Source organism: Dendroctonus ponderosae, unplaced genomic scaffold (assembly GCF_020466585.1).
Source record: "Dendroctonus ponderosae isolate FM_Combo_2020 unplaced genomic scaffold, Dpon_F_20191213v2 Dpon_F_20191213_1, whole genome shotgun sequence".
NCBI classification, from domain to species: domain Eukaryota; kingdom Metazoa; phylum Arthropoda; class Insecta; order Coleoptera; family Curculionidae; genus Dendroctonus; species Dendroctonus ponderosae.
Genome location: NW_026017110.1, coordinates 24,081,785 through 24,096,446, shown reverse-complemented (window position 1 = coordinate 24,096,446; position 14,662 = coordinate 24,081,785). Strand labels below are relative to the sequence as shown.

The window sequence follows — 14,662 nt, the reverse complement described above, 5'->3', positions numbered from 1 at the left end:
TTTGCAGTTTCATTTCAATTGTACATGGAGAAACAGTGCTATGTATTTTTTCCTTTTTTGCATTGTGACTCTAGTGCTTATGTGGTTCATAACGCATCTGCATAATATTTACAACCATCTCAAGGAGTTTCCCGCTCCCCCAATTGTACCGGTTTTGGGGCATGTGTTTGATTATGTGGATCCTAAAAGTTAGTATAAATTCACTAAAAAAACTATTTCAAATGCTCTCATTCAGTGAAATTCACGGAATTTTTGCCGTTTGTTGTTAAAACGTTTTTTTCAGAAGCTCTATCGATTCTTACAAATAATTTAGTTAATCATGGAGGAGTAATTCGACAATATATTGGCCCGCGAAAGCCCAGTTTGGCAACAGCAAATAGGGACTTTTTGCAGTTTTTATGCCGCCATAGTAAATACATAGGGAAAGCGAAATATTACCGATACTTAAAGCCATGGCTTGGAGAAGGCCTCCTGACCAGTGATGGTAGGATTCGAAAAAATCTATTTTTTTATGATCAAAATGGTAAATTATTCAGGTCACCAATGGTTATCCAGAAGAAAGGCCCTGACATCGAGTTTCACCCAATCGGCTGTGCTCAGGAACTTTGTTGGGGTTTTTGAGGAAAAGAGCGATCAACTGATTGAAGAGATAAATGGCCTCAGTGGTGATAAAGCCAATGTGCATCTTATAATGAAAAGATTCACTTTAGATGTAATTTGCGGTGAGCTTCATCTCACAAGCTTAGCAAACTTTGAAATTAGAGAATCTCAGAAGTTTGAAGAATTTATCAGTCGCGATTTTTTTTTAGAAACCGCAATGGGAGTATCCTTAAGCTCCCTTGCGAATTCAGCTGATTCAAACTACGCAATTAGTATTGAAAGCGTCTGCGAAGTGATCCAGAACCGAATGACATCCTTTATGAAGAATTTCGACTTTTTTTACCAGTTTTCTAGTGATTGCAAGAAGGAAAAGAAAAATTTGGCAGTTATTGATAGAATGTTGCATAAAATAATCAAAGCCAAACACCAAGAGAGGCAACAAATTGGAAATGCGAAAGAAAGAAAAGATATGCTCGATTTGATGATGGAGGTGGAGATTGAGGGAAAAACGCTGAGCAGCAGTGAGTTGAGAGCGCACATCAATAGCTTTACTTTTGCGGTAACTATATTTTGAGTCAAATCAGAAAATTTTGGTGTACAGTGTAATTTTGGTACACAACGTATTTAATTTTTTGGTGAGATTTTCTTGGTGGCAAACTGGATTTTTAATTTATTGCTTATCTCCTTAGTTTCCGCAAAATATTTATTAAAAATTGTTTTGCAATACACTTAAATAGTGATTTGTGTGGGACCAGAAACGTATGTTTTAGACTTTTACAACTGCCATAAAATAAGTTCAATAAAGCAGTTAAACTGCAAAGTTTTATGTTTCACTATAGCATCGTTATTTTATGTTTCGTTTTAATTATCCTTTCGTATTTTTATTACTACACTTGTTTCCAATCATTTAATGAAATTTCAGGTAATATTTGATTCTGATTGTTTCTTTTAGGGGTATGATACGACCAGTTCTGCTATGTCGTTGGTACTCTATGAAATAGCAGAAAATCCAAGTATTCAAGTAAGAGATTAGCAATGATTAAAAATGTGGAAACTTTCCTTGAAAATAGTGGACTAATTTATCGACTGGTCAACTAATTTATATTTTTCTATTTCGTTCATGTTGTGATTTTCTAGGAAAAACTGCTTGAAGAACAAATGCAAATATTCAGCGGAAAGTTGAATAACGCATCAGTAACTTATGAGATTCTACATAAAATGGCTTATTTAGACATGGTTATTAAGGAAACGTTGCGACTTCACACCATTGTTCCCTGTATCGGAAAACGAGCCACCAAAGACTTGCAATATGGTAATTTGCCGGAATTGTACTGAAAAACTTTAACTAATATCGAAAATCGTCAACGCAAAAGCGGAATAATCGGAGCGACATTAAATTGTCGCGTCGGTTATTCCGACGACTCGGTGAAGAAGAAGTAAACCGCAAAGTATGCTACGTTCCTTAAAACTTGCTCGAGTTTTCATAACTTTATAAATAAATAGCTTCTTGTAAACATTTTTTCCTAAACCTGCTTTAATTGCAAGTTAAATATTTAGTTTTACATCGTTCCGGTTCCAGGATAACAGGTTTCTTTGAAAACGACTAGACTTTGAGTAAACATAAATCGAACCTTTTTACTGCCGACAATGTAACTACAAATTTATTGACAAATCCCTTACTAAATAACTTAAAGATTTTAAAAAAACTTGTTTACAAAACTGCGGTTTAGAACTTGCATTGCAATCACATATTTTGAGAGTGGATGAGAATAAAATTGGCAACTTTCCTATAATTTGGACCTGATGTTATTTAATATTTTAGAGGGTAAAACAGTTCCAGCTATGCTGAACATAAACATTTGCATTCACGCGTTTCACCACAACCCGAATTACTTTCCGGAACCAGACAAATTTAATCCTGAAAGATTTGCAGATGAAACCAAAATTGATCCATTCGCTTATATCCCGTTTGGCGTAAAACCTCGGCAATGTCTAGGTAAAAAATGCTTTTTAATCCTTCGAACTGGTTAATTTAAGATGTTTTTGCAGGGAAAGAATTTGCAATGCTCGAGATGAAATGTGCCTTATCCAAAATAATCAGGAACTTTCAAGTGGTGAAAGTTCCAGATTTTCAGCTGGATCTGAGGCCGAAATTGGTGCTGTTTTCCGCCAATGGAATTTGGGTTGGGTTTAAAAAAAGAAGCGTGACCGATGAAAATGTGTAAAAGTTCGATTGATGAATCTCAAAACCCGAGGGGTGTAATAAATAAAATGCATTTAGATCCAATTGAAATAATATAATAATTCCTAGATAATAATAACGTGCAAAGATACGGTTTACAGGACATGTATAACAACAATAAGTATATAAATATAGAGGAGAAAGGTCTTAACATAACACATTGTCTTAATGTGTAATAAAAATATGCGTTAAAACTAAATAGCAAAACTAGGCAAAAAAACTACGATTTTACTATGGGTTGTCTCTTTTCTAAAATGACTTTGAATCCATCCGTTCTCTTCAAGATAATATCGGCTTGCAATTTGTAGTCGGTTTCTTTCAGATTTGATTTTATCTTGTAGCTGCGCATTATTGTTGAGAGCAGTATTTTCAGTTTAAGCATCGCATACTTTCGACCTGAAATATAAAAATCAAATAAAGCGACAAACGCCTTTAAAAGATCTTTTTTTTTTGTTAATATTAAAGTGCTGGTGAATTATTACTTTTATCAGCGTATTTCTCTTACAATTTTATATCATTTTTTCATTTTATAAAATCAAATTGATTAAATATTATTGTAATTACTTGGCTTTCCTAGCATAATTTAAAAAGGCAATTTTAGGAGTTTCGAAGTAATTAAACCTTTTATTTTCAATCTTTTTCAAACTGATATGGTTTATGTTATATGAAAATAAGTATTTTTTCATATTTTGGTTTTAAAGCTTTTCAATGCTCTTCATCACTTTTGATTCGGTTATTTTATCTGCAAATTTTAACTTGAATAATTATGCCATCATTCAGATTTGTGCAAGTAGATAACGGCCAATAAGAAAAAAGTGTAAAACATGGATGAATTAGAAAGGTAAAGTAACTACGTTATGAATGAAATAATTAGCAAAAAATTATATTCTTATCTTTCCAGGATCTCAGTCAAAGTGTGAAGTAAAAAATTTTGAATATCGTTTTTATCATTACGTTTCGGCGAGACAACAGAGCCATCATCAGATTTAAAATTCATACAAACTACAAACACCAATTTACAATTAAAATATGTTGTACAAAAAGTATAATTTATAAAGCGTCAAAACATTCATTAGTTCTTGAGAAAAATGAGAAAAGTGTGAAATAAAAATGTTGAATATCGTTTATTTGATTACGTTTTGGCGAGACAACAGCGCCATCATCAGATTTAAAATTTACACAAACTCATAATTGGTAAACATTACGTTCTTTTCTAAAAAAACCAAATTTAAGTTTCAAGACAGCAAAGACCTAAAAGAACGTAATGTTTACCAATTATGAGTTTGTGTAAATTTTAAATCTGATGATGGCGCTGTTGTCTCGCCGAAACATAATCAAATAAACGATATTCAACATTTTTATTTCACACTTTGACTGAGACCCAGGATAGGATTTAGGAAATTAAATCAAAATTAAGAAGAAAGTCAGGAAATTTGTGGTATTAAAAGTGCCGAAAGAGACTAATAATATAAATTATATTAGTAGTATTTGCTTTCAACAAACCCTTCCAATATTGCATAATAATGTTTTTTTTTATGTAAAGGTACTATTAAAGAAAAATCTGTTAACTGAAAGTTACTGCTCGAACACCAGATAAAATATTGATTTTCGCAAAGATCCAATCAAACCAAATTGGAAAAAAAATGAAGGGTAGCAAAAAATTTCACCGGATGCTTGAAAAAAAGACTTTGACATAAACGAAAATTATCAAACTAAACGAGAATAAACGAACAAACAACGAAGTTGCAGAATATATAAGAACGAAACAGCTTAATTATAAGATAACTTGAAAAAATAATACATATTTCAATTCATAGGAAAAGTGTGTGGAAATAAAGTTACTGACCTACGCAACTTCTAGGTCCAGCACTGAAAGGAATAAAAGAGTAATAATGTCTGCTGGCTGCTTTTTCCGGTAGGAAGTTGTCTGGATCGAACTGCTCCGGATTCGGCCCATAAATCTCCTCCAGTCGATGAATTTTGAACGTGCCGATTACAATGGTGGCTCCAGCAGGAAGCACATGATCAGGATTTGAAGCTGGAAAACAGTCCTGTTAAACTCATCAAATTATGGTCCTCCCAAGCTCTTCAAACCTAGTTTTACGTCCTGTTGAAGCTGACGAGCAATTATTGGCACCGGAGGAAACAGCCTGAGCGTTTCCAAGAGACACCTCTCCAGATATTTCATTTCTAAGGTATCGGCAAAAGTGGCCGGCCGGTCAGATCCTTGGAAAATCTCATCGATTTCCTGTATCAATTTAGCCTGGATTTCTGGATGGGCAGCCATCTGGCATAGAAAGAAGCTGGATCCGGCTGCCGTTGTGTCATGTCCCTCAAACATTATGGTGTCCACTTGCTCCTTGATTTCCTCATCGTTAATCACTACTCCGTTTTGAGAGGCTTCGATCATCAAGTCCAGAAAAGCCATGCGTTTTTTTTCACCTACATCGTCATCCACATCGAGATCATCCTTCAAACCCACTGATTGTCCATAAGAAGTAGCTTCCATCGAAACAGTTGATTGCTTGGGAGCCTTGGTTTCACACTTTGGAGCTTTTAACTCTTCAGGCACTTCTGCTGTAGATCCTCGAATGCCTTTGAGAAAATCAGCCTTCTTTTTTTGGATGACTTTGCGGGTCAAGCTGTGGATGATCTTTATGAGTTTTTTCTGGTATTTAGCAGCGTTGGTCAGATTGAAGAGTATATCAGGTCTCAACCAGATTTTCGTGTGGCGCAAATGAAGGATGTCGCAAAGTTTCATCACTGCCATTGCATAGTCGTAGCAGCTTTGATCTTGGGTTTTCTTGCTCACTCCCATTGCAGTCTCTGAAACGTTAAAATTGTAGTTGCATGTTTTCCCCGGAAAGGAACCGGGTTTTACCTAAAAGCATTTCAACAGTGGCCTCGGACATGTAGTCATGACAATCAAACTCCTTTCCCACTTCTTTCTTCATTTTCTCAACAGTTTCTCTGCTGTTTTTGTTGAAGAGATCAATAAACGACTTGAGTACATTCAAATGAAAAGTGGGCGCAATAAGTTTCCGATGAGTTCTCCACTTTTGGCCGGTTGATATGAGGAGGCCGTCACCCAACCATGGCTTGAAGAATCGATATTCTGGCGATCTGAATGGATTGGATGCTTGCCAATTATTGCTAATGCGAGTTCAGTAAGACTCACTTATCGATATGCACGTGACTGCTCAGAATCACTTCAACATCGCGAGGATCGGTGATGAAAATGAGTAGTCTTGGTCCCACCCATACTCTGGCAGTTCTTCCATACTCAAACGATTTTTTGTAAAAAGTGTTAAAAATTTCTGAAAACATTAATTTGTTAAACCACCAGTTGCTAGACAAATTTTATTTTATCTATTACCTAATTTTGTCTTTGCTCTATTTACTTCTTAATTTAATTATTGATGATAAAAAATTCCCCATGTGAAAAATTGGAACCTTTACATAAATTCTAGTTGATGTAAAGCAAAAATTACATAACAAATTTAATGCCCATATAAAGGCGAAATACTGGTTGTTCCAAGCGAGTAATACAATGATTGCAACTATCAACAGATTTTTATGGGATAAAATGTAACATTAACCTTCTTCTTCAAGCTAGCAATTGCGTATCGCTGCTAAGGTGAACTACTTGAATAGGACATAACATTATGCAACGAATTGTTTTTATACCTATATGGTGCATTTCTTGATTGGGGTCATGTTAAAAAATCAAATGGGGGCTGAAACGTCGATTAAGCCCTCTTCAAACGCTTAAAACTCCTTAATGTTTAGCGTTCTATTTGGTCAGAAGTGAAAGATTTTTTTCTGTTTGTTTTTGTTACGCAAAAATTATGAAATAATGAAACCAACCACGACTGCTGTTAATGCTAAACAATAACAAAAATATTAATATCATTTTGTAACAACATTCACTAGATTACTTACAAAACAAATGTTTATTATTGGAAAGTATTAAGTACAAAAGCTGAATAAATGTTGGTACTTTTAAGCATAGTGTTACGCAAAATGACTGAATGAAAATTGAAGACAAAATTCAGTGCACCTACTTTTGCAAGGCAATTGAGGTATTTTTCCAAGAGTAAGAGTATTGCTTAAAACACCGACTTGAGCTTTGAGGGAAAAGTCGTAAATTTTATTCAAATTTTTCTATTTAATCGTTATCAAAATCCCTACTTACTGGGAAATAAAAAGACGCATACTAGAAAACAAAAAGTTTTCATATTTAAAAAAATATGTTGAGCGCAATTGAGTGGGTCAAGTCAAAACAAAAGAAGGTTTTTCATAAAAAACTTAATTATTTCGAAATATCAGCTTCAAATTAATAACAAGTACACATAATCAGGCATATAAGGAAATTAAAAAATCACTGCTTACCATTAGGATTTCCAATGAACTCCAAAGCATTGCCCAAGATGGGTAAGCCTTTCGGTCCAGGAATTTTCTCGGCCAAATTTATCATGTGGCGTCTGGATACGCGCCAGTAAACATAGAATAACGCTAAAACCGGAACGAGTAGCGAAAAAAACATGCTGGTCGCAGATAAAGGGCCAGGATTTGATGAAAGCATTGGACTGATTGTTGATGAGGACATTTTGGTCAATTCTAGAACCTTTTTAAACAGCTATAAGCGTTGTTATCAAAATATGCAAAATGAGACAGTGTAAGATGCAATTTGTGTTTTTTCTAGGTCGAAAATTGCTAAACGCGATATTAAGTTGAAATTTTCCAAGACTGATTGTTTGCTTATAACGTTGGGCATTTTGGAATCATTAGCTGATGTATAAAAATAAATTGACAAAGCGCCTATTAAATGCAATAAATTTGTCTCTTATGACAATTTTTGAACCTTCCTATCCTTATATTTTAGGTTTAAAATCTCAAATGACAAAAGCTGTAAGTTTACGATACACGAAAAACAGCCTTTAAGTATTTAATTACCAAAAGCGTTGCGAAGAGTATCATTTTTATTATCAAAGTTAAGCAATATTATGGTTTTTCAAAAACGTTTGTTAAAAATTTGCATAAAGGATTTTTGACCAATTTTTTTGCATAAAAATACACAAGTACCAGTTGAAGGTGTTCAAATATCTTCCACGTTTTAACAAATTTGAGGCTCTTTACTGATTCACTTACACTAAACTTGTAATACACTCGCCTCACTAACTTTAGTGCTAATAAATGGTCTTGCTTTGATTTTTATACTTTTGCACGAACAGACGTCCACACGTCTTCCATCACTTAAACCTGTTTAGTCTTCAGCGTAAAAACCATAAGGTAGATGACGGTAGATGGCACCCTATGATTCTGATGTGTTATACTTACATAGAAAAAAATTAATTTGCTGTGGGAAAATTGTTGCATTATACACATGTCTGATCCTGAACAAAAGTGTGTCGCTAAACCCTTCCAAATGTTGCTTTATTTTAATCAGTGGACTTCTTTCGTGTATTTTCGGCCAAGTATTTTCTTATAATTTTTATGATTAAGTCATGGACTGGAAGCCAAAAGTAGAAATGTTTTTAATTCTTAGTTGACCTACTCTAGAAAATGAAACGTTGAGCTGATTGATGCTCTTTTAACTAGAAAAAAATTGTTTCATTTTCACTAAAATTGTTTGGTTCTCATTAGTTTTCAGCTTGAGGTGTTTCCAAAATTTACCTCGACTTTAAAGTATTGCCTTAATGTATGATTCATCTTATTTTTGTGCGGTTTATATAAGAAATTGTCGAAAATGTAGTTTAACCACAGCCACATTTTTTATAAAAAGTTGCGTGCTTTCTCTATTCAATTATTTTTCTGATTTCAAAATATCACTAGGTAGTTGAATTTGAGTTCATTATAATTACAAAACTGAAAGAAACTTTCTAGAAATACTGAAATCAGAAATTTTATCTTTTTTGTGGGCCTTTAAATTGAACCTGCTAAGATTTTCACCGCTTTAGGCGGCCGTGCAAGACTTTATTTTCTAACATTTCGCCAGCACGAGTGGCTTGCATCCTCAGAGCTACTTTGCTAAAAAATGCACACTTTAGTGTGTTTAATTAAATGTAACGGTGTTTTCCTATGCAGTCAAATTAATATTTGAACATATTTTCATTTCAGCAAGAAACATCAAAATTGTACTGGATAAAACAGCGGAATTTTTCATATATTTTAACAGACAAAAAATATGTTTGTTTAAAATAAAATACTTAATGCGCTTTAGTCTAATCCTCTGATACATTAGCTCATTTACACTCTGTTTACATCAAGATTCGATAATAATCGATCAATACTTACTGCAAATTTTTTGGACAAGTATAGGAAACACTGAAATTTATTAAAATTATGTTGCAAATTGGTTGCAGAAATATCTAGATCTTATTCATATATGTATGTGCGTGTTCTTTGTACGTGTAAAATTTTAAAAATACTTATTTTTATAAGTAGTAGCTTTTACGCTGAAAAAATATCAAGCAACCAACAATAAATCTCCCTATAAAAATAAATTATTTTATGTTTTGTATTAAATTTTTCAAGCGACTTATTCCACATAAACGCTCATTTTATGCTCTATAGAACTTTTTAGAAGCGCAATTTTCAATCTATATTTCCACCAGTACTAAAGTAATAAGAATCATAATAGACTAATCGTTGGATCCTGGTGGATATAAAGTAATCAAACTGTATAAATCATCAATTGTATTAATCATCGTAATCACCAGACTGGACATTGTGGACTTTGAACTTGTAGCGTAAGTTTTATACCGGCAAATGTCCATAAAACACGTTAGTGATCTAGTAAATGTATGAGTTGGGGGGAATTTTCTGGTAGTACTAGAAACTATAGTCAATAGTCATATGTTCTGAAAACGTTTCGATTGAAAGAGCGTGATGACATTAGAAGCGATTCCTTAGAACATGTTCATCGACGAAAATTGATAATAAAATATACAAGTTTTTTTTCCAAAAATTGTCTTGCAAAAATTCTATTGGAAGCAACTCATTGATATGTTAAAGCGAAAAAGAATAGCAGCAAAATAATTAACTTTTATTATTTAGTTGAAATCGAGTTTTTCTGATAAAACGAGAAGAAAATGAATTTCCAAACAAGAACATGATGAAAATGTGTTTTTGGATAGAAAATGGGCAACAGATTGGGCTTCATTTGCTCACAGTTCTCTGCTTCAATGGGATTTCTTTTTATATGACACGCTTGTAAATATTCGCTATGTTAACGTTTGAAAATTTCTTCAGGTGATTTATAAGATTGAGCAATGGTTACGATTACAGGACAAATAAATATTATTTTTTTTTATAATAACTGCAATTTATCGTTAAGATTCGATGGTTCATTTATAGGAGGAACGTGCGAGCGTTATTCAATTTCCATCAAAGACAAAAAAATTGATCTTCATCAAACTGTTCTACATTGGAATTCCACCTTTGGATTATTTCCCATTATCAACTTTTTCTAATTTTTTTATCAAGATCACTGATAAGTAACGAGTAACCTTTGTATAGGCCAATGGTTCAAAGTACAGTTGGTAGTACCGTTTCTACGGAATAAACTGTACATGATCACGTTGCCAACAAGGTTTAAATTAAAACTTGTCGTTTTAGAACGCATTTAAAAACTTAACGTGATCCTGTGCGCGTACACTTTGTATTTATCAGTGTTTTTTCTTGGTTTTAAATTTTATTCCTCACAAATCGGTAATATAATTTTTGCTTTTAGTTAAACGTATTACAATGTATATTTTTATAATTATGTTTTTTTTTCCGAATGAGGTGAAGCAAGGAAAGTTCTAGAATTTTTTTCAAAGCTGCTTATTTTTTTAAATCGACACGATTTGAGTTGATCTAGCTTTTAACTAAATAAATAATTAATTCTAAGTAAAAAACTTACTAATGTAAATTACGAAAATTATTTGGCAATTTTTTGAAATTTTGCGTCTTAAATAGTCATTACCTAAATGTGTATTTTTTATTGCGGAAATATCACAAAAAATAAGCTATTTTTAAGGAAAAAATGTGTTTTTCAGCAATATCTTTCACAAATTTTATCTTCAGATGTTTGTAATGTAAGTTGGGATTTTCGAATGTCGTTTTGAAACAACATTCGATTATTCAACGACCGCGAAGGTCGAGAACCTGCATATCTTAAATGATTTAGGGTCATATTAATAATAGAATAATATCTCTTTATCTCGAGCATATCTCAAGCTTCTGTCGCCCTATCTTTATTTAACAGCAAAGTGCCATCTTAACCAATATTTTACTAAATTGAGCGTCATAAAAACAATGTTCAAAGTCTTCAAAATGCTGCTACACGTTTTAGGTGGTTGACAATGAAAATAAGTGGTATTTTTGAATTGAAGGTCGTCCTCATGATAAGCAACGTGGATTCCTTAAATGTTTCGCTTTGTACCTACATGCTGTATAAAGTTCAATTTTAGTACATACGTTGGAAATTTAACAATTAAGTTTAAAATGTACGCAATTTTCAAATAAACTGCTGAATAAATTTCAATAACTCCCAATATTCCCTAAAGCTGGTTTGAGGTGAGGCTTGCATCTTCAGAGGTGGTTTGCTCAACTCGAAAAACTCATCAGTTTCATTTTTTCAATTGTTTTATTTTTCGGTTGATTCTCGGAAAGTTTTCTTTTTTTATTATTTAACTACTAATCTTCAACTTGAAATTTTTAGTAAACTATTTCGAATTATCAAGAATAATCGAAGAAAATGAAAACCACATAATAGTGATAAATTATATTATTACAAATGTAATTAACGCTCATAAACATGTTTCATCGGAAATCGCTACTAATTTTCGCACACCAAAACATGATTTTTCTATCGTCAAACTGTACTTTCCAGCATCCTCTGATAATTTGATGCACTTGATATCATCAATAACAATAATCGTTCTGTATTGATCAGATTCGAAGATTTTTGTTTTTTCATATAATGTTTTTTGTTGAAGAAAATGTCTGAAGCAGAGAACACTCCCCAACTTAGCGAGGAAACCGCAACTGTTCCGGCCACATGCATGGAATCGGTGAACCGATTTGCCAGATTGCCTGTTGTTGAATCGACCATTCAAACAGCCCACAATATTTACGAAAAAGTCAAAGTAATCGGTTGAGCTTATCCAAAAAAACATCGATTTTTCTACTGTAGATCTTTGCAGGATTTCAACAGTGTCACGAACTGGACTCTACAAACAGCTGAAAATACCGCTTTCAAGGCTGTCGATATTGCCAAGCCTTACGCTACTCCAGTTATAAAAAACTTTGAAGGCCCCATAAAGAAAGTGGATGATGCCTTGTGCTCTGGATTAGACTATGTGGAAACCAGAGTGCCCGCTGTGAAGCTTCCACCCAGAGAAGTACGTTTGATTCGGATGCTCATCTCATTGATTCGTTAAATTTATTGCTTCTAATTGCTAATCAATAACCTCCATCTTCATCATCACCACCTAAATAACTGCTTCCTAAACAGCTCATTATGCAGATCTACAACAGCACGAAGGATTTGGTGTCGCCCGCAGTCGAGTCTGCTAAACACTTTGTAGAACCCGCAGTGAAAACAGCACGAGATGTTATCGAACCTGCTGTGAACAAAACCCGAAGCATTGTAGAACCAATTGTGGAACCCATTGTTGAAAATGTGAAGCATAGGGTACGTTTCTTTTAGCTTGTAAAATTGTTTTTTAATATTTTTTTAAACTGTTAATTATTTCTTAATTTGATTTTAACGACGTTGTTCTTTTCTAGGTTGATGAATACATGCACAGAAACCAAGATGCTCCAGAAGGTCAAGAGAGTCAACCTGAAACTGAGCAGCCGGAACAATCTTCACCTTGCAAGTATGTATTTTCTAAATTTATTTACACAAGTGAAAGTGTTTTTAATGGGTAAAACTTGTAAAATTTTACAATCATTGTATGTGTTATCTATTGGAAAATTGAAAAAAGCTAATCTGTGTGGTCGAATAACCGAACACCATGTATTTTTTTTAAATACGTTAATGTTTTTCAGGCATTGAATTTCTATGGAAGGGTGCAAAGCTACAAGATTACCTAGTTTAAGTTTTTTTTTAATTTAATGTTAGCAATTATTATTTATTAGGCGCTGTTTTAATCGGCTGGTTTTACTGTATTGAAATTTGGTGTTCTTTTAAATTCCTACTCTCATTGTTCTTTAACAACCACAAAGTATGTTCATTATTCATTTAGATAAGTCATTAATACGAGTAGATGGATGTTGGATCCAAGACTGTCTAGAATAGGTGGAAAATGTGATAAATGTGGCCAATAATTTGTTTAGGAAAATTACAATTCGACATTTGCGAATTCTTTTTGTCACATTTATTTTTTTGCAATCTTTATAATAAATATTTTATATCATTGACGTTGTTTTTTTATCAGTGTACTCACTTTAGGGGAATAATTAATTCCACTAGAGAAGAGCTGTATACCCATACATGGTTTGACCAGTTTCAAAGTATAAAAATAATGTTTAATCCAAAAATAATTAAATTTTATGAGAGGCAGGATATACAAAAAAACAAATATAAAATAAAATGTTTCAAGCACCAGAGGTCTAATTTTGTCCCATATTTTACGTCAGAAAATAAACCTGGTTAGTAACAGAAAACTGTCATAATGATGCAAAGGGTGTCTTTCAAAAGTTTTATTTCAAATAAAAAATTATTTTTTCTTTTGCCCGCTTTAAGCGGCAGTTTGGGCTTTGATGTTAGATCATACTCGAAAAATTGAATTGGACACTATAAATCTGAAATCATTGCCCTTATTGGAGTAGATAATAGATTAATTTTCTATTTACTGTCCCGATTAGTGGCTAAAGCAGGAACAAATTATCTAATTTTTTTTACATGCAAAAATGTATAATTCAGTCGAATTATTAAATTAATGCCTTTCGCCAAGCAGAAAGTAGCAAAATTGTCTATTGCAGCACGAATTTTTATTCTCTAAAAAAGTGCAGAAAACACTTTTATGTGAAATAGAAGATGGAATTGGAAAAATGAATGTAATAATCGTAAATTATTATACTTTTTCCGTCGTTCCATTGTCACTATTATGAGATAGTAAATTCGTTCCTCCAAATTTTTCAAATTATCATTTTTCACTCTTTAGCCCTGCACTTTTTTTTACGAATGAATGAAAAATAGCAATTTGGAGAAAAAAGTTGAAACATACTTTTGTTATTATCGTGCGTTATTCCTTTGCCAAAGGTCGATTGACCAATTTTTGCACAAATAGCACCTCTGTCTATTTCTCAGAACTTACAAGCTTTTTTCGAAAATAATCTAAATATTACCAGGAAAAAAGCGGAAGACGAATATAATATAAAGTTAGATAAGAAAATTAGAAAAATTGGAAAAATTCGTGGGTTCCAGGTTTGATCCTCTAGATTTAATGATCAAAGTTTCAAAGCAACTTTCCATATAAAAAAGTAAAAAACAAGATAATTTATTGCAGGACTTAGAAGAAAAAAATATCACAGTTTAAGGTTTAAAGGTTTTTAAAGTTCGCGTTTTTTCCTAGAATTTGATAATGGTTAGGCAGTAAACAAGTGGCAGAAATCTATCAATTTCGTGTAAAAAAACAGATTCATGCCACTTTTCTAAAATAACCGAATCCAAACGACTACAATGGCGATTCTTGCTGTCGCTATTCTGGCACAGTTTTAAGCGATTTACGCGCTGCTACGTTAAACAGACACGCAAAACGGAAATTATGCAGTGTTGCGGAAGAATGATAAGACAGAAAAAAGATAGATTAGATAAAAGTGTTT

The 14,662-nt window shown here is 32.9% G+C and overlaps 3 protein-coding genes across 6 annotated transcripts; 2 read left to right on the top strand and 1 right to left on the bottom strand.

Annotated features, from left to right (window-relative positions):
* Positions 1 to 9: 9 nt before the first annotated feature.
* On the top strand, positions 10 to 2,887 carry LOC109545851 (cytochrome P450 4d2-like). Its single transcript, XM_048661500.1, has 8 exons — positions 10 to 188; positions 284 to 484; positions 537 to 722; positions 810 to 1,159; positions 1,553 to 1,621; positions 1,738 to 1,912; positions 2,423 to 2,596; positions 2,650 to 2,887. The coding sequence occupies exons 1-8, from the start codon at positions 41 to 43 to the stop codon at positions 2,823 to 2,825; spliced, it is 1,479 nt and encodes a 492-aa protein (XP_048517457.1). The 5' UTR covers positions 10 to 40; the 3' UTR covers positions 2,826 to 2,887.
* Positions 2,883 to 9,609, bottom strand: LOC109538751 (cytochrome P450 4g15). 3 transcript variants are annotated; one of them, XM_048661492.1, is made up of 7 exons: positions 7,928 to 9,609; positions 7,235 to 7,469; positions 6,021 to 6,159; positions 5,724 to 5,965; positions 4,937 to 5,668; positions 4,689 to 4,880; positions 2,883 to 3,238 (listed from the first exon to the last, which is right to left on the bottom strand). In XM_048661492.1, exons 2-7 carry the CDS (start codon positions 7,449 to 7,451, stop codon positions 3,063 to 3,065), a joined length of 1,698 nt encoding a protein of 565 aa, XP_048517449.1. In that variant the 5' UTR covers positions 7,452 to 7,469; positions 7,928 to 9,609; the 3' UTR covers positions 2,883 to 3,062. The 3 variants fall into 3 exon arrangements, with proteins under 3 accessions (XP_048517449.1, XP_048517446.1, XP_048517443.1); XM_048661489.1 differs by having other exon boundaries at positions 7,994 to 9,609; XM_048661486.1 differs by having other exon boundaries at positions 7,235 to 9,609.
* Positions 9,610 to 10,447: 838 nt separating this feature from the next.
* Positions 10,448 to 13,253, top strand: LOC109542420 (lipid storage droplets surface-binding protein 1). 2 transcript variants are annotated; one of them, XM_019911656.2, is made up of 6 exons: positions 10,448 to 10,555; positions 11,827 to 11,976; positions 12,034 to 12,231; positions 12,357 to 12,524; positions 12,620 to 12,711; positions 12,884 to 13,253. In XM_019911656.2, exons 2-6 carry the CDS (start codon positions 11,830 to 11,832, stop codon positions 12,888 to 12,890), a joined length of 612 nt encoding a protein of 203 aa, XP_019767215.1. In that variant the 5' UTR covers positions 10,448 to 10,555; positions 11,827 to 11,829; the 3' UTR covers positions 12,891 to 13,253. The 2 variants fall into 2 exon arrangements, with proteins under 2 accessions (XP_019767215.1, XP_019767207.1); XM_019911648.2 differs by having other exon boundaries at positions 12,345 to 12,524.
* Positions 13,254 to 14,662: the final 1,409 nt, after the last annotated feature.